Source organism: Chaetodon auriga, chromosome 2 (assembly GCF_051107435.1).
Source record: "Chaetodon auriga isolate fChaAug3 chromosome 2, fChaAug3.hap1, whole genome shotgun sequence".
In the NCBI taxonomy this organism is placed as follows: Eukaryota; Metazoa; Chordata; class Actinopteri; order Chaetodontiformes; family Chaetodontidae; genus Chaetodon; species Chaetodon auriga.
In genome coordinates this window covers 27,078,080-27,097,395 of record NC_135075.1, presented here as the reverse complement: position 1 = coordinate 27,097,395, position 19,316 = coordinate 27,078,080, and the positions used below count along the sequence as shown (strand labels likewise).

Sequence of the window (19,316 nt, the reverse complement as noted above, 5' to 3'; positions counted from 1 at the left end):
CTGAAGCTGATTAAAACGAGAAACATCTATAAAAATAATATTGACTCTTGATTATGGTTCAGTGAGGTCTTCTTTTGGTCTGGTGTTTTCTCTCATTATATAGAAATAAAAAAACTCTTGCAGAATTCTAACAGCCACGAGAGAACACAAGGTCTTACAGCTCTGCTCGTACAGTCGTTGACATTTAAAAAAATGGCCTTTCAAACATGTTTATTATATTTCTCCTGGAGTGGCATGACCCTGACAGGAGTCAGCCACAGCTGAAGTGGGCGCTTTACGCCCACATGGCCCATTCATGAATATCTGAGCTCTATTTTATATTTGAAAAACCTTCCTGAAAGATACATGAGTTGCTTCTGAAGACGGTCCATATTCTCAGTGTATCTCAGTCTTTTTTTCCACTCCACATTTTTGCTTTTAATGCAACACTGAGATCATGAATTTCATGGTCATTTAGCATGTCTGCCCATTTCCTGCCCTGCTGAGAACATAACTGCACAAACGGTTTTCAGATTTGAAACAATTTAAGTTGCTAACGTGACGGATACGAAGATACGAACGCCAACCTTGAAGAGCATGTAACTGGAGGACAGCGGCTCCACGGGATCTCCTGCAGAGGGGTGGGAAGGTGAGGATGAGGGCGGGAGGCCCAAACACTCCTCCAGAGTTCCACCTTCCTCAGCTCCTCTGTCTCCACCCTGCGCCTCCTCGTCCTCCTCCTCCAGAAAGCCCGTCTCCAGAGTGGAGGGACCCAGGATCGGATCGGATTCATTGAACATGTGGTGAGCTGGGCTGGAGTGGTCTGTGCTGTCCCAGGGGGCCTGCAGGGACGAGGACGGTGGAGGGAAAGATGATGATGATGATACACACAAAAATTGAATTTTTCACCGTTTTCTCACATTTTGCAAGTAATAGATTAATCGTAAAAAACAAGATTAATCAATAATTAAACAGTCATTCCTTGCAGCTGTAAACTCCATCACACATGCATAATTTACCGGCTCATTTCTTAAGAAGGAGAACACAGAATGAAGGCACGGCGTGTACCTGTAACTGATCCAGCTCTACTGACGGCGCCATCAGCCCGGTTTCCTCTGAGGAGCCCTGTTCACCAACGAGCACGTCACTCCTCAGTTTTGAATCAAGGTCCGTTCCCCCGACACCGTACGAGTTGAGCATGCTTTGACCTCCTGCAGCCGAATTGAACGGGAATCCGTTGAGTGCGTCTTTGGAGGCCTTCCCTCCATGCAAAGCCTCTGCAGACATGGCGTCGTGGTGCAGCGAGCCCAGCTCCAGAGTTTCATCCAAAGGAGGACAGTCGAGGAAATCTCCCCGTGACCCTGCAACTATTCCCAGGCTCGGTGAGGCAGAACTGTGGGCATCTAAAGGTGGAGGGTGGAGGTGAGGGTGAGAGGAGGAGGAAGAAGAGGAGGAAGGAGAGGGAGCGGATGGAGGCACAGGCGGATGCTGGTGGTGATGATGGTGGTGGTGGTGAGAGGACTGGTGGGGATACTCAGGAGGCTGAGGGGAGTGTCGACCCAGACCCGAGTCGTACAGACAGCAGTGAGGATGAGGCAGCTGCGGATGAGACGAGGAGGAGGACGACGAAGACGAGATGCCAGGGTGAGCCAAGCCCGGATGGTGAGGGTGATGATGACTCTGAGGATGAAGATGCGAGGGGTGTCCCCTGACGTAGTTCCTGTGAGCCTCCAGGAAGCTCAGCTGGGGGTCGTTCAGGATGTAGAAGTCGGTGCGGCTCAAGCCGTGGCGCGCCGCCCCGATGAGGAGGTCCCGGTCGTGTTTGCCGGACTCCCACCAGACCGGAAGGTAGAGGGAGGGGCGGCACAGCTGGAGACGGGCCGAGATTAACGGGTGACGGAGAACCTGAGGGAAGGACGCAGTTCAGAGAGCAGGAGGGTGTAAATGTCCACCATGTGATGGAACATTCTCAGTAATATCAAATGATGCTTTTACTACAGTTCCCATCATGCTTTGGATGATGTAAGCAGGAAGCAACAAAAGCAGCCCCAAAAGCTGTTTACATTTCGGAGAATGTGAGTTCCTGTTTACAGTGTAACCATGAATACGCCGTCAACAATGAGCTGTCCCGTCTGACAGTGTAGAAAACTGATCTGCAGTCAGATTAATGGGTGTCTATCTCCACCAGACTTTTATTTATGACGCCAGAAGCAGGGAGCCATTTCTGACACACAACACATTGATCAAATGCTGCAGATAAGAAGTCAGGAGTGATGAATCAGGTTCATTTATGCATCCATCAATGCCCTGACGGGAACTCCACCAAAACAACCGTTGTGTTAGAAACGATTCTTGAAGCAAACTTTGAGCTGCAGCAGCGAAAAGCAGCGTTAGTGATGAAGCTCGGCCCACCTGCTCTCTGATCTTTCGCAGCAGCTCGATGCGGTATAACGTCCGGGCGGCTCTCTCTTCTGTCAGAGGCTCAACGAACACAGCTGGATCCACCAGGCCTGGAAGAGACGAGGCAGGTGAGGGAGGTGTGAGAGATGAATCTGAGAGGTCACATTTATGATGATGCTGCTAAAATTATTTAAACTATAACTGTCATCCTCAATGTGGAACTTGCATTTTGCATCTGCATGTTCTGCCTCTCTAAACCAAACCAGTCAAGGCAGATGGTCCTGGTCCTGGTTTCTGCCTGATGAAAGGGAGCTTTTCCTCTCCACTGCTGCCAAGTGCTTCCTCGTGGTGGGAATTGTTGGGTCTCTGTATCTTATAACGAGTCTATACGAAAAGCCCCTTGAGATAACTTCTGCTATGGCTCAATATAAATGAAACTGCCTTGGTTTGATCTATTCTGTACACACGACATTTGTTGCATGTCTGTCCATCCCGGGAGACGGATGCCTCCTCTGTTGCTCTTTCTGAGGCTTCTTCCCTTTTTTCCCCGTTAAAGGCTTTTCTGGGCAGTTTGTCCTCGTCTGAATGGAGGCTCTGAGAGACAGAGGGTGTCATATGCTGTACAGATTCAGGGGCCCCTTTGAGGGAAATTTGTGATTTGTGATACTGGGCTAAATACATAAAGATGACTGCTGAACTGTAACTGAACTGTCAGTGACGATCAAATGAACCCTCCCACCAGCAGGGGTCAGTAATGTTCCCCCAGGAGGGAGATGATGTCTCTGTCAAACCCGAGCTGCCAGGGTTAAATAACACATGTCCGAGCGTGTGTGTGTGTGTGAGAGATCATACAAAATACCTTCTTCCTTCCTTGGAGGCAGCTTGCAGGCTGTCCTGCACATGTTGACAAAGGAGTTGAAGTATCTCTCCAAACTCTCGTCCGTCTTCCTCTCCAGTCGGGCCAGCGCTCTGAACTGGGACCAGTCGAAGGCTTTCCTCTCGGGATCGTACACCACTCCGAATGACGACACAGTGCGGTAAAAATCTGCTTGTTCTCGACGAGTCCACCTTAAACGTGACGGAGGAGGACAAAGGCTGATCATATTGAGACTCAAGGACGCGGACAATGTGCAGAAAATGCTTCAGATTTATATGAAGGATGTTTAAGAAGCACAAACAGATGCATCCTAGAGATGAACACAACCTGCCAGCTTAAGATTCTGCAGGAGGGTTTTTACATTTAAAAAACTAGATTTAAGTAGAGTTGAGTATTTGTAGCTTCAAACACAGTCTTTACATATTTAGATCTGCAACAAACAAAGTGTTTTTCAATACATTTTTGCTGTCTGTCCTTCAAAGTGTCTCTTAAGATGAAAAACAGAGCTGACCACTATCGACTGGCATGAGTTAGACAGTATGAATCCATGTGGTTGCAGGATAAAAGACCAGAGACGCAGACCCAAAAGTCCCAGCGATAAAACTTGGTATCAGCTGATTCTGATAGCAGAGCGTTGTTACCTCCTCTGCCACTCCAGAAACAGGGGATCAGGCTCGGTGGCGACCACAGAGCACCGCCGCAGCTCTTCGCCCAGCTGCCACTGCAGCGGCCCACCGGCGTGATGACCGTGGGCGGCTCCGGCTCCTCCGATCCCCATCGCGACGAGGCCGTCGTGAAGCAGGAAGTCGTGCCTGAGCAGCGGCTCGCGGCGCAGCGTGAAGCGCTGGTAGGCAGTGATCAGGCGCCGTAAACGCGCCGTCAGGGCCGGGCCGGTGGGCCAGAGGGGCCGGGCCTGGACGACGTGCAGAGCCGCCACCCCGGTCCCCGTTCCCGTCGTCGTCGTGGTGACCAACGTTCCATCCTGGGCGCACAAGTCAGCTGACATCTGGGAGTCTATGGGGAAAAGACGGTTTCTCAGAACATTACTACTCAGTGTCTCATTATTATATATATTATTATATGCTTAATTTGCCAAGAAGACGCATGTGAGAGGTTTGTCTTATGAAAACACAGAATTTGGACACGTACTTCATATAAAAGACTAACTTCTCACTGCAAACACAGAGTTTATGAGCTGGAAAATGCCAAAAAAAAGGATCAAAGCAGTACTTTGGTCTCTGATAGCTGTGAGCCCTGAGGTCGTTCTTGTAAAATGTAAACTCTTACTGGAGCTTTCCCGGAATACTCCGCCTGTATGTGTCCCTGCCTGTTCTCAATGCTACAAAAATATTTCCTATGTCCACCAGGACAGCAGGTAGCTGTGTATTTGTGTCCAAGAGTCTATGTCTTTCCATCTTTCTCCAGAGTGCTATTCAACAATTAGATGTTCATTAAATGTACCCACTGAGACAGCCAGCACCATTAAGACTATCAAAGCTCATTTCACAGGCCGGATCACCCCGTGCTCTGTGCTGGACACTAAAGGTGAGAATGGGTCTAGATACAGTAAGGACCATCGTGGGACGGCCCCCCCTGCACTGAACCGAGGGGGAAACGAGGTGGAGAGAAGCTCTACCATGTTGTCTAAAGGGATGTGTGACTCATTAGAGAAAAATTAACATTACCACATGAAATGATTCCATCAGATGAGCTTAAATTGCCTGCAAATGCTGCGACATCACACAGCTATCTGTCTGGATTTACGCGTGATCTTTACTGTAAAGATGCTTCTCTGTGTTTGAGCTTCTTGATATGAACTAATACGTTTACGTAAAGGTTCAGAGGGTCTCACCTGCACCTGTGCTGTCGGGTTTGTCTGAGGTGTCTGTGCTGGAGCAGGTTTCCTCGCCCTGCGAATCAAAGACACACACAAATATTAGAATAACAGAAACACAAGTGAGGATTTCCAACCCACAACTCTGACACATCACACCAGATACCGCAGAGTGGGACCATGGCTACAATCAATTTATGGCAAATATGTACAAAAATCACACATCACAAACGTTCTCAAAGGTGTAAAATCCAAAATTTCCAATGTGTAAAATTTCCTTGGACTAATCAAAGTGGAGCAGAGAATTCTGAAATGCAATAATCCGCTTTGATCTGATGTCACAGAGAAATGATTCCAGAGAAAAACAATCAGATTGAATTACGGCCCATCCCTACGACTTCCAACTAAAGACACACCACATTTATCATTAGTGTCTCAAACTGAGAGGAAACTTCAACTTATTAGTTTGTTTGTTTGGTTTGAAAATGATCCTGAAGTAGAAAACATCTGTGAAATTCATGTTTAGGATTATTTCTGCAGCATTTGTCACTTGTATGTTTCATATTTGATTTCGTATGTTGCATCTCAGATATCCAAAAGCAGCAATTTCACCTTTTGCGATGATTTAACTAAGTCTAGCAGGAGGTTTCAGGTAAGTTCTTACTGTGTTAGCTGCAGATTAAGACTGAAGTGTTGCAGAAGTTTGAAAAAACACAAAAAACCTAATAAAATATGCCATAAAAAAGAAAGCAGAGATTATATTTTACACGTCATCTATTCTGGTATTAAAAGTGTTATTATCAAGATGCATCTTTTACTGCAGACAACTGCTTTTACAGTACCTAGAGGCCACACTCTTCTGTTTCCCATCAACCCCCAGAGGCAAGCTGAACTATCGCCACACAAAATTAGACGTTTTATCTAAAGAGACTACTGTGAGGTGCGTAAGTAAAGTGTCCATGAAGGAATAAAGTGAGTCTCAGGTCGTTTGCTGAGTGAGAAGAAGAGAGAATTAAAGCCAGATCTTTTAAAACGCTAATGTCGCGTCTCAGGAGAACTTCTTCCTCACCTTGCTGCTCTCGTCTCTGTCTTCACCTCCATCAGCTTTGCTTTCGGCGTCGTCCTTCACCTCCTCGGCTTTGCAAACACTGACAAAAGAAACAACAGACAAGAGCAAAAAAAAAAGAAGCTTGAATGACGCAGATGATGTCCTGCTGAGCTCCACAGGAGTACGACTGAGGGCTACACATGTAAGGAGAGAGCTCAACGGCGTAAACGCTCAGTGACAAACGGGGCTTCACTGATGTCTGAGTGGAGATAAAACACGTCAGAGCACAGAAAGCACAAGACGACACAGACCGAGATGAGCTGTTAACGATGCAGAGATACAACAAAGAGCCTGTCAGAGTACAACCTGTCAGAAATGTGATCAGAAAACAGATTGAACACGACACAAGAGGGTACACCATTCAGCTGGTATTATCTCTGAAAAGACACATGGAGTAAAACTGTCCCGAAGCACCGAAAAATGATTAAAAATGCAAAGAGGAGAAGTTTTTAACGAAGCCGCTGAAGATGGCAGCCTCCACGTTCTTCTGCCTTATGAACAGAACGACTTACCAGAACTGAAGAAGAAGAGAGGAGTGTGAGCACAGCCTTTGTTAATGCGTGTAAACACATAATAACTGAACTGCATGTACTTTCCAGCTGTGGGAGATTCATGACCAACAACACTGTCACAGTCTGGACACAGATTAGGTTGAAGTTGGCCTCTGTTGGTCTCTCTGGTCATCTATTGCTCCTGTAACCAGGCTGGTCCTGCTAACATCTTTATACTGAGTGGACCAAAGCACACAGCTGAACGTGTTTAGACTTTTTCACAGTTTAAGACACAAACTAAACTTGCTGGAGAGACGTTAAAAGGGAAAAAATCTAACAAAGCTCCTCCTCACTGCTCCTCATCCCGGAGAAATGTTCATTCCCAGGATCAAAACTCTTAGTTCGTTAAAATTTGTTTAATATACTATAATCAGGACATCTGTCTCCGCTGCTTCAACTGTTAATCTGTTTAATCTGTCTCTCCTGACTCTCCAAACTTTACAAGGTGCAGCACTGAATCACTGGAGTTCCCCTTTAAAGGTCAGCTGTGAGCACAGACGGTATCACTGAGGTGGACGTGGACTGAAAAATAAAGCCAGAGCCTTAAAAAACTGCATTCTTTGTCAAGGTCAGCAGGGGGCGACTCCACGGGTGGAAAATGATCCTACTTCTCACTTGATTTCTGACCTCGGTAAACATTTTCCTAATGAGTTCATGAAAGTAACCTGTAACATCCTGGTCACCTACAGTCTCATTCAGCATTCAGCTGCACTACAACACACTCTGTTTTAAGTCTGTTTTTAGCTAGCCAAAATTAGCATCCCAATCAATATTGCAGTTAATATGATGGATGCAGCTTGCTAACCAAGCTAGCTAGCTGGTGTTAGCGCTAACAGATAACTTAGCCCTCGCTCTTCCCCAGCTCCACCCTCACATCCAAACATGGTCACTTCAAGATAGCTGGTACTAGTGGTATTACTTATTCTACCTGTATTCTGGATATTTACATACTTTTGAAAGTCCTTCTACAACTCGAGTTTGCACAAAATCTCCGTGTCCAAATGCAGAAACCTTTAAGCTTCGTAAACATCATGTTTGTTTCCTGCGCCCTCTGTGGATTGTGAAGGAGGCGAACGCTCCAATGGCAGCAAAGTGCAACGCTTTATGTTTTAAGGTTTTAAGGTTTTATATTTACTGTAACACAACCTCTGTGCGCAAACATTCGTCCTTAATGTCTCCCTCCTGTGTATTTGTTCATTTTTTCCCGTCTCGTTTGAAACCTGTGCAGGAAGCCTGCCGAGTGAACATTTTGAGAGTAGAAGGTCTTCTGCCACTCGGTCGCTGTGCTCAGCTGGGAACAGCTTCAGGTTGAACAGGCAACAAAGCGAATGATGACTTCAATTACCTTCAGGAAGAGGATCAAAGCTTCCTGTGCGCCTCGTCCTCATAGCTCTGCTGTCAGCCGGAGCAGCAGCACCCAGAAAATACATTTCCCACGCCGCGTTTTCGCTTTCTTCTTTCTCCCTGTCAATTATTCCTCTCTGGCTCATATAGCTTCTTCTTGCAAGACTCGTAAGTACAGTGACACTACCAGAAAAATGACTTGTGAGGACGGTTTCACAGCTCGTATGAGGACAAACCACACGCCGTTTAGAGTTCTGTGGTTGGTTAGGGCAAAAATGAAATACTTTATGGAAACACACCTGCAGCTGTGCCTGTGTGTGTGTGTCAGTCTGATATCTATAGAAATGTATCTCTTGCCCCATTTCAAGCGATCATTACAACATGATCTGCTCGCTATCGACATAATTAGCAGCCTGATGTCACCCTCTGCGTGTATATTTGAATTTCAATGTGTTCATAATCTTGCTCTTCGCACTCAGTATGTAAAGCAGGTGTGTGGGCGGGGAGGTATCAGTGCCGACAAGAACAAACGTGGCATCAGAGAGGACAGGATGTGTTTTTCGCACCAGTGTTGGCTCCTGCTGTGAACGCTACTACTGAGAGTGAAGGAGGCGACGACTGGTGGAAGGAGGAAGAGGCTCCTGCTGAAGATCTGCGGAGAAGCTGAATTGTGGACACGCGACTAACTGGAGCTCCATGAATGAAGATACTGTAGTTTGTGCTAATCTAACTGAAAATCTGGAATATGCACCGAAAGAACACAATATCAGCTGACATGATGCCAAAGTCTGGCTTACGACACATAAACACACAGTGGAGTTTTGCATTTTGTATGTGTTCCCTCTCTCTTATTTACACTTTACTTTTAAGTACTTTTAAGTTTTCTCAAATCTCAAATTACCTTATAAACCTGTGTGTGTGCGTGTGCTTGCACGTGTGAGCACCTGTCAGTCATGTCGGGGACCCCCTCCCCTCCGCCCTGCTCGGCGGACAGCGCTGTGACGTCTGGCATCCCCACTCTCTCCAGGAAGCACAGGTCTGCATCTGCACGCATGGCGTTGTACCGCTCGTAGCCTGATCAACGACACACATTGATAGACACACACCTCGTTAAAACACAGAGTGCACACACACACTGGGGCCACTATGCACCACACATACATAAATAACAGACGCCACATTTGTGCCACTGAATTATCTTTAAACCCCAATGAAAAAATAAGCCGCTGTGCTCATGAAAACCCTCACCGTGTTTGTGGACTCCTATGAGGAGAGACTTGTCAGCGTCGGCGTCCCACCACGAGGCTGGAATCTCTATGTAGTCAATGTCGGGTAGCGACACCTCAAGTTTACTGTCGACACGAACAGACACACACGCGAACAATCGATCAGTGCTGTCAGTGTCACGTCAGGACACCCCGGCGTACCGATAACACAAACACTCAGTCAGAATCAGAAATGTGTCAGACGGCATTTTGACAGAGTGTCGAAGAACTCTGAGTCTCATCTCAACGCTTTCAGTTTACTGTAAACAAGCAGAAAACATTCAGCGAATCCATGAATCATTTCTTGAATCTCCTCTGTGTCAGTACAGTTCATCAGCAAATCAGCCAGCTGTGGTCAAACTGAAGCTCTGCTCAGCAGGTACCAGATGAAGGACATGACGCACACATGCAGTGAGAGTGCTTCACTCTCAATCCACTGTGTGTAGCTTCTGTATGTATATGCTAACAGCTAGCTTTGCCTGTCTTACTGCACTGGTTTGTTTACTCTGGCACGCTCAGCTGAGGAAGATGGTAGCCAGACGTTATGATGTGATGACTATTCCAAAATTCGTAAATCACGACCCATCCATACTCCGTACCTGGCAGGTATTCCCTCTAGAGCTTGATTGGCAGCCTCGCCCAAAACCTCCACCTTCAGGTAGTACAACATCCGCACCCTCAGCAGCACCCTGTGGAGAGGAAGGGGGAGAGAGGGGGCTGCACTCAGCGTCTGCTTCTTCAGACTGCTTGAATTACTCCTTAAACCGTCTTATTGGTTGTTATTGTTTCTGAGTCCTTCTGTCAACACGCTTTGCTCTCACCAGGCCACACAGGCTGATATTAAGGAGTACAAACTTCATAAAAAGAGCAAACATTTAACAAGCACACAGCTCTGCTTCTGTTCTCGTGCTGTGCTGCTGTGTTGTCTTAAAGCACCTCTGCTTTACAAGCAGCTACAAATGATTGTTTACAGGTCAAATACATAAAATGACCTACAGCGCTGATTGTAGTGTTTCTAGAAGCTGTTGTTCTGCAGCTCATAAACAGCACAACCAAACACCTGCATCATTTCATCTACAAACCTGACAGTTTGGTCAAGCTGTTTCTCTGGGAAAAGCTCAAGGTTGCACAGTAACAGGCTGCTGCTGCTTCCTGTTAATTGAACCGAGTGAAAGGATTTGTAAACTGACTTGTTGCAGTGTTGTTTGAGGTGTTTCTTGTAGCTCTCATCCTGCAGCACCACCTCAGGGTTACAGTGGACCAGCCAGTCGGCGTTCTTCACCTCAGGAACGTTGAGCTGATTCTTCAGCTTCTTCCCCTTCCGACCCCGAGGAACCGGAGCTGAAAGACCTGACGAGCACGGCGGGAGGAAGAACATTACGATGAACATGACGATGAAAGTCAATGAATCTTTTACAGACATCAAAGTCTGATTAGGTGTTATATGAAAAAGCGGGTGTATAAAGTGTTTGGTGGCTCCAGAGGGAGCTGTGACAAGTCTGAAAAATGACAGCAGCTAGCATTTCAAGGCTACTTTAGCTGCTACTATCACAACCAAATCTCAGCTTTGACAAGAAAGAAGAAAGTGTGGAATAAAAGAAGACAACGTCTCTTGTTCTGCTGCATCGATTCTGAATCTGTGGAGTTCTCTTCCTCAAAGCTAACATTACAGTGCGAGTTAACGATGAAATGCTAACCAGAGTGATTGAGCAGCGCCTGGTCCTGGCCTTCCTTGGTGGGTGAGATCAGATCCCAGATGAAGCTCTTGATCTTGTCGTCACCTTTGTAGTGTCTCAGGCAGTAAACCAGCAGAGCCCTGCACAGCAAAAAAAATACATCTTCACATGACCTTCATTCAGCGGCAGACACAGCTGGTGTCTGGACGGTTGTCTTTCACTGTTACACTCCCTGTAAATCACTCTGGACATTTCAGACTTTCTGTCGGGTGAAATTATATAGAAAGACTTCCTCACCGGCAGATCACCTCCATGTCTCTCTCTGCCAGGTGCCATTTAAACCGACCGTGGTTCAAGATGTCCTTCCACCGACCCCACCTGGAAAGATACGCTGAGGATTAGTGTGATGGAAATGCCCTCCGGCTACTTAGAAAAGGAAATATCTCTCTGTGCTGCTTTCTGCTAATTCCAGTGAAGCTGCTTGCTGGTCTGATGTGTTAATATGTATAAATTACCCAAAGATCAGCAGGTTCTTCTCAACCCGGAAGCATTCAGCACGGAGGTACCGCCGGCTGCGTTCGCCCAGGCGGCGAGTCCGACACGGCCGCTCCTCCGAGTCGCTGTCCAGCTCTGAGAACTCCATCAGCTCGTCATCCTCGAAGGAGTTGTAGTGACGGGTCTGCTTCCTCACCCGAGGCGTGTCGATCACCAAGGACTCCTGCATCAGAGAGGAGAATGGAGTCTGGGTGAGGGAAACGAGCATTAAGACCGACTTTGTAGTAACGAGATGAAGCAGGTGAGGAGAGATCTGTCAGAGCTTTCATCCTCCGCCTCTCCTCAGAGGAGGGGCAGTCCTGAGGAGAGACAAAGACACCCACATGCACATTATTTCTGTTCACCGGGGGGGGCAATTATTAAGGATTCAAGGCACGATACACGTGCACACGCACACACGCGCACGCACACACACGCACACAAGGTATGAAGACAGTAGCAGAGCTCAGTGTGCAATCTGCTTCGTTCATTAAGGTGGTCCATCTGTTAAGGAGGGAGGAGGGGAAGAGAGGAGAGGAGAGGAGAGGAGAGGAGAGGAGAGGGAAAAGGAAATGAACAGAAATACTTTAACTCCTGCTGTCCTTCATCTCACTCTCTCCATCCACTCCTCCAGTACTCCTCCTCTACTCTTTCTACCTTCTTTCCTTCGCATGATGGACGTTCATCTCCTCTTCAGTGGTTTCACCTCTTTTGCTCTTCCTCTTTCTCCTGTTTCTCCCTTCACTGTCCGCCTGTCTTTGCTCCCTTCTGTCACTTCCTTCACACCCTCTCTCCTCTCTTTCTGCGCCATCCTCTCCTTTCCTGCCCCTTCTTCTTGTTCCTTTCCTCCTCTCCTGCGTTCATGCTTAAATCTGTTCTCCTCGTCTCTCTGTACCTTCTCGGATTTGGAGTCGATCTCCACCTCAGCGATCTTGGCCCATTTCTGCCAGAAGTTGGGGTCGTCCAGAGAAATGTCCGTTCTGTTACCGGATGAGATGAAACTGGCCTGAGGACAGAAAAGCAGAAAGACGCAACTAACAGTCAGATCTGATGTTTGAAGTCAATGTAAGGCCTTCACTAAGACAGATGGCTCACACTGAATGTAATTTGAGACATATTTTTACACGGTCTCATCTCAGAGGGAGCACGCTAAAAAAAGACATCAGTGTTAGTGTCGTCATTGTCTTCATCAACAACAGAGATGGTGAAGCTCTGCTCCATGTTTAAGGACCCGTACCTTCGCGAACGTGGACCCTTTCCCTTCAGACTGGATGGTGATGGTCTGAGTTCGTCTCTGAAGTATCTGATCGATGTCTTCCTCGCAGAACTTGGAGCCCTCGTCTTCCTCGTCCATTAGCGCTCCGTAGGCGCCTTTTTTCAACAAATCCTCCACTTCTAGCTTAGAAAGCTGCTGCACCTGCAGCCACAAACAGCCAGGCAGGTCAGAATTCAAGATCTTTTTATCCCTAATCCACATACAGCTTGTAAATTGTGACACCACATCCCTGAAGAAAAGTGCACCTCCAACAATCTTATGTCATAATACTCCAATAAGAAGTAATCTCTCACCCCGTTGAGGCTTCCTTTGCGGTTGATGTCTTGGAGGACGGCTTTGTCCAACCCCAGCTTCAGACTGGCCTTGTCAAACATTTCCCTCTCGTATGAGTTCCTGGTGATCAGCCTGTAGACCTTCACCGCTTTGCTCTGGCCAATCCGGTGGCAGCGTGCCTGGGCCTGCAGTGGGTCAGGAAAAAGATGAGAGACATGACAAGAGTGCATTGTTAGTGTGCTTCCTGTCGGATTCAGGAGGAAAGCTGACAACAACTAAAACTTGATGTGACAAAAATAATAAAAGTTCTAATTAATAACAGTAATAATGAGCTCTATTTGATATTGGCCATAAGGATCATCAACAACTTTAATTTCTCTTGAAAATGTATAAAGAAACACGACCAAACATCCATTGATCAGGAAGTTTAATCACAGTGACTGATAAGAAATATTAGGCTGCACACTCGGCAGAATAAATCCACTGCAAGGACAATAAATTAAAACATACTTCATATTTAACAGGTTAGAAAGAACGACAGAGACAAAATCTGCCAGGTGCCATTTGACACTTTTAGAAATGCATTTTGAGTGTTCAAGAAATGGAAACATCCATCAAACTGTGGGAAAGCTTCGTACCCGCAGAGGCAGGTAACACGGCGTGCTCACTTCATTATTCAAGTCGTCTTTGAAGCACGCATTTTGTCAACTGCTGCAATCCCAAAAGGCATCATAAACGCCAGCAACCATTAAGCAGCTAAGACGAGTAGCAGCGGTGAACAGAGAGCGTTACTGAGACAGAGGATCTACGCTTTGACAGCGCAGTTTAAGTTGTTTAATCCTCCGAGAGCCGCTGGATCTTACATGATCCCACACATCGCGCTGTCTTTAGAGCGTCATTACTCCTCAACGGTTTGAACCACAGACGTGTGTCTTCAGGTCTCTTCAGCAGAAACACAGCACACTGACGAAGCTAACATCATCCACCCATCTGGCCTCCGCCCACCTGCAGGTCGTTCTGGGGGTTCCAGTCCGAGTCGAAGATGATGCAGGTATCTGCGGCCGTCAGGTTGATTCCCAGCCCTCCGGCTCTGGTGCACAGCAGGAAAACGAAGCGGTCTGAGTCCGGCTTGCAGAACCTGTCGATGGCCGCCTGCCGCAGGTTCCCTCGCACACGACCGTCAATGCGCTCGTACGTGTAGCTGGAGAAAACATACAAATGCATTGATTTCTACAATGAATTAATGTCTAATCTTTCCGTCTCTCCTCTGCCTAATGTTCTTCATTCATCTCTCCTAAACCTCTGCATGCTCCGTCTCTCCTCTTCTGTCTTTCCCTTCCTCCTTCCACACTTCCTTTACTATTATTCCCTTCCTTCCTTTATACTTTCCCACTCTTACCTCCACCCTCCCCACCCCACCCTGCTCTCCCCGCTCACCGTCTCTGTATGAGGTAGTCCTCCAGGATGTCCAGACAGCGGACCATCTGGGAGAAGACGAGGACTTTGTGTCCCCCGGCCAGCAGTTTGGGCAGCAGCTTGTCGATCAGCACCAGTTTACCGGCTGCCTGGATCATGGCCTGCAGCTGGAAGTCCAGGGCGTCCGGACTGTGGCTCTTCCTGAAGCTTTCCAGAATCTTCTCCTCCGCTCCTGAAAGAAAAGAGAGGTGAGGCTTCACTTTAAGACGTGCAGATGATTAGAATTCATTCCAGCTTTCAGGATGTTTTTCCAGTTCATCGGTTTAGGCAGTTTTTATTTCTCACTTTGTTTGCTGTTGACTGCCTGCTGTTAAACACATTACTGATGTGCTGTGTAATTATACGTTAGATAAACAGCTAATTTTAACTTCTGTGTTATTAAAGGTGCACTTACAACCAGGAGAGAACAAGGTCAATGACTGTTTTTGTGTTAAAGTGTGTGAGGCAGACTGTGTGTGTGTGTGTGTGTGTGTGTGCTCTCTCACCTGTGATCAGGTAGGGGTGGTTGCAGCACTTGCGGAGCTCCATCATGGTGTTAATGAGGTTGGGCATGTTGTGCTGGTTTGCTCCTTTGGACAGGAAGGAGAAGTTCTTCTCTAAGATGGCTCGGTAGTATTTCTTCTGAATGTTGGTCAGCTCCACCTGCAGGGACGCCACCAGGAGGACAAAAGTTAGCACACAGGCTAACGGTGTGCTAACGGTCGTGCTGTTATGTTTCCTCCAGCGAGTGTTTGCCCAGCACAATTAACCGCACATCAGGCTGTGATTTTATCTTCAAAGCAGAATATTAGACAACACTGAAACCGTTCATCTGTTGCATTCACCAATTATCCCGTTTAGGAACACTGACAGTCCGTCACAGGCCTACACAAACACACCCACACAGACAGACGGACACGTTCGAGGTCACACCTACGAGCACTCTTAGAGGGTCTAATTCACCAAACCTGCATCTGTTTGGCCGACCAGAGGAAACAAACGCGGCGAATATGCAGGATAGTTTGTCTCACAATAACTGTTGAGCTCTCCTCTGCCTCTGCTTGAGGTGTTGAAATAAGTTTGCTCTATTGCCTCTTTTGTTGTTACAGTCTTCCTGTGCTTCTTACATATTACTGTGGTCTGTTGTACATTTGATCTGTAGCTGCTCCCCTTTTTGGAACCGGCTCCTCCACCCTGGAGCCGGCATGCTTGTTGTTGCTGTGCGTAACAGTATGACATCATGTCATTACATCAACAAGTCAGAATACCGTCATTATAACAATATGAATTTCTTTTCATCATACTTAAAATTATACTGACATTATTCTGAACGATATGATTTGAAACCCCCTTTTTTGTTGTGATATTACATGACTGATTGAGCCAAAACAGAAGGAAGTGGCACACAACGTTCTTTCAAGCACTGGAAACAAGTTTGTGTTAAACACAGAAACTGTACAAATACACACACGCAGGCACGCAAGCACACACGCACACACACACACACACACAAACACAAACACACACACACCTCTATGATGGTCTCTTCTTTAGGCGCCAGGTTTTTTTCTACATCGTCCTTCAGTCTCCTCAACATCATGGGCTTCAAAATGGCCTGAAGCTTCTTCACCTGTCGGAGAGAACGCAGGAGGAGGCGTGAATGTGAACGTTACACACATATTTTATTCTCCTCTCATAACGAGTCGAGCATCGTCCCTTCTCTTCACGTCCACACTGCGAGCATTTTTTCTGCCTCAAATACATTTTTACTGTGAGAAAAGAAAAGAAACGAGAGGAAACAAAACACAGCTGATCCCAAACGACACAGCACACTGAAGGAGGAGGGCGAGTGTGAGAGAAGAGCTGTTAGGATGCATTTGAAACAAACAGCTCCACTTCCTGAAGCTGCTTTTCAAAGCAAAAGTCCCCCCACACTGAGGCATGGCCTGGCTTCAGCCTAAGATCGACTGCATGCAGCATCTACGAACGCTCGTCTCTACACACCTGCTCATCTGTTTTGAGGTCTCCAAATTCTTCCAGGAAGGTGCTTTCTGAAGGGAACTGCAGCGGCTCCAGGAAATTCAACAGGCTGAACAACTCCTCCACTGAGTTCTGCAGAGGCGTTCCTGTCAGCAGAACCTTGTGCTCCTGTTAGAGCATGGACAGGAACAAATTAAAAACATGAATGACCACATAGAACGTGCTGCTTCCAATAACATTTCTTCAAACCGAACTGCAAAACGAGCCGATGGGTTCATTAAAACAATCCTTCCAACGAGAGAGGAGGAGAGACGGGGGGAGATTTAAGAGAGACGACTGAATTGAAAGAGATAGATGTACCAATAACAGTGCGCAAGTGTGAAAGGCGGGCAGGTATAGGAGGATAAGTAAGGCTGCACACACTGCTGGCTCTCATTAATTAATTACTCACCACAAAACGAACAGTGACGTAAGATAACAGCTACTGATGAGAATTTCATGATTCTGGACAAAAATAGGCAAATTCTTACAGCTACTGTACACACACACACACACACACACACACACACACAAACACACACACACACACACACACACACACACACACACACAGACTGACTGACCAGGTTCATGAGTTTGAGACCCTCCAGCAGTTTGCAGTTCCTGTTTTTCAGCCGGTGGGCTTCGTCGATCACCACGCAGCGCCAGTGGAGCTTCTTCAGCTCGGGACAGTCGGCCATGATCATCTCGAAGGTGGTGATCACCCCGTGGAACTTCAGCACACCCGGGATAGTGTTACCCTGCAGGTGAGAGGACGGTATGTTTAAAGACCCCCTCCAATGAAAAGCAAGCTTTTCACCTTGTTCACATTCCATATATGCTCAGAAATAAACAGCATTTCCACCTTGGACCTGCAGCAGACCACAAACTTAGATTCAGACCACCACAGTTTCACACAGACCAGAAGGAACCAAACCTGTCAACTTGTGGGGTGAATCAAGACCAGAGGATCAGAGGAGAAGTTGCAAAGTTGCGAAAAGAAAAAAAATGGTGAACCTTCATGTATCATCTGAAAATCCTTGAGCCAAACTGGCGCCTGCAGAAGCCTTTTTCCAGAGTAACATCCATTCATCGTGCGCACACAGCAGGTGCGATGAGCTAATTTTCTCCTGTTTTACAAGTTCACTGAGTACAAACAAATCTGCAGTGTGCTAGCCAAAGCTAGCCAGCGTTAGCCTGCCACATGATGAGGCAGGACTTTTATATGGCTGGGAGGTGTTGACGGATGAAAAAAGCAAACGTTACTCAGAACAGTGTGTCAGATAGCGAAGCTGCTGATGTCTGACGAGCAGAGTCGAAGCGGCAGGCGGAGGGGTGGGTGGAGACAGAGGTGTGGACTGTGCACAGTATGTCCATGCATGCTACATGAGGGCCTGGGTTACATCTAAGCCAGTGTGAGGCATGAAGGGATTTTACTCATGCAAAGGACTTGTGAATATGTAATTGTGATGAGCAGAGATGAGTTTTCAGGAGTTTGATCAAAGCCTGAAGAGGAACTTTAAAAGATGATTTCTGGGCGTTCAGGATGGAATCAAGGCCCTTCATTACACGTCACGACTCACTCTTCCTTCACTTTCAACCTTCCAACAAAAGCACTAAATGCCTCCAAAATGCTGAACTGATGAATTTATCAGGCGTGTCCAAAATGAATACTCACTCCCCTTGGATATCTGCAGAAAGTCAAATTCAGAACCATTAGCTGCATATAGTAAGGTGATGGTAACTGTATTCATCTGAGACTCATGCAGCAATAAGAGCCCTGTGACGCTGTGAATATTTATACCAGAGTGAATTAAACAGGAGGAGCGGGTCATTCTAAATAACTACACGGCTGAAACAAGATTCTGATCGCTTCACGGCAGATATGGAGCCACCCTGCAGGGAGAGCGAGGTCAAGGGAAAATGAGGTCAATGAGAAAGAGAGAGAGAGATGACGAATGTCCTCCGGATGTGTGTCACATCCACCAGATTAAACACACGGCAAAAGTCTCCACCACGGAGAGAGCGAAGGAGACAGGGTAAGACCCTGAGGATGATCTTAAACCTGAAGAATCATCTTCACATCATGAGGACGGAGGACGAAAACACAGCTAATGATCACGAGGTGGACAGCGCTCTATTACCAGCACACGCACTGATTAAAATGAATCTAAACATTGACAGTGTAATTCAATGAATCTCCAGCAGTCACCTTCTTCACTGCATGTGTAAGCTTAAAGGAAATAAAGAGGAACTAGTTCTTAAATCAATACACTGTCTCTAATGTGTGAAGCGTGCTGCAGAGGACGCAGCAGCAGAGTGAGAATATAAGAGATACGGAGGAAGAATCACATTCATTTGGCTTGACAGATATCCAGAAATCAGACTGAAGATGATCTGCACCAACAAGTCCTTTATCATCCCATGAATATTCAAACCTCACGGGCGTTTTGACTCACAGCAGGGTAAAAGGCAAGCGGGTAATATCTTCTTCTGTGAGCGACCTCAACTTAAGCAACTTAATCGACTTGAAAGATGCATCGTAATAACACAAACATCGGCTGAACATGAGGTGTTTGTCAAGTGTTCTATGGAGTCAAAGTGAACATTTTGAACAGTGAATATCAGGTTTTATGAGTCAGTACCTGAGACTTAAAGAGCTGGAGCTTATTAAAAGAGCAACTGTGCAGGAAGGTTTAGTTCTCTTTCCTTTTCCTACAACCCC

At 46.7% G+C, this 19,316-nt stretch overlaps 1 protein-coding gene across 7 annotated transcripts in view; it reads right to left on the bottom strand.

The window, feature by feature from the left end:
- The window catches only part of chd6 (chromodomain helicase DNA binding protein 6), an 83,861-nt gene that overhangs the window by 13,718 nt on the left and 50,827 nt on the right, over positions 1 to 19,316 (bottom strand). For all 7 annotated transcript variants that reach the window (XM_076744675.1, XM_076744684.1, XM_076744693.1 and 4 more), the window contains exons 14-36: positions 17,176 to 17,352; positions 16,577 to 16,720; positions 16,104 to 16,202; positions 15,079 to 15,235; positions 14,555 to 14,765; positions 14,123 to 14,318; positions 13,138 to 13,302; positions 12,806 to 12,985; positions 12,464 to 12,574; positions 11,550 to 11,752; positions 11,332 to 11,412; positions 11,056 to 11,174; positions 10,549 to 10,708; positions 9,958 to 10,047; positions 9,342 to 9,445; positions 9,038 to 9,167; positions 6,160 to 6,238; positions 5,109 to 5,166; positions 3,898 to 4,270; positions 3,239 to 3,447; positions 2,392 to 2,489; positions 1,048 to 1,884; positions 567 to 821 (exon numbers count right to left, since the gene is read on the bottom strand). In XM_076744675.1, coding sequence (XP_076600790.1) covers positions 567 to 821; positions 1,048 to 1,884; positions 2,392 to 2,489; positions 3,239 to 3,447; positions 3,898 to 4,270; positions 5,109 to 5,166; positions 6,160 to 6,238; positions 9,038 to 9,167; positions 9,342 to 9,445; positions 9,958 to 10,047; positions 10,549 to 10,708; positions 11,056 to 11,174; positions 11,332 to 11,412; positions 11,550 to 11,752; positions 12,464 to 12,574; positions 12,806 to 12,985; positions 13,138 to 13,302; positions 14,123 to 14,318; positions 14,555 to 14,765; positions 15,079 to 15,235; positions 16,104 to 16,202; positions 16,577 to 16,720; positions 17,176 to 17,352 — 4,236 coding nt within the window. The remainder of the gene's footprint in view (positions 1 to 566; positions 822 to 1,047; positions 1,885 to 2,391; positions 2,490 to 3,238; positions 3,448 to 3,897; positions 4,271 to 5,108; positions 5,167 to 6,159; positions 6,239 to 9,037; positions 9,168 to 9,341; positions 9,446 to 9,957; positions 10,048 to 10,548; positions 10,709 to 11,055; positions 11,175 to 11,331; positions 11,413 to 11,549; positions 11,753 to 12,463; positions 12,575 to 12,805; positions 12,986 to 13,137; positions 13,303 to 14,122; positions 14,319 to 14,554; positions 14,766 to 15,078; positions 15,236 to 16,103; positions 16,203 to 16,576; positions 16,721 to 17,175; positions 17,353 to 19,316) is intronic.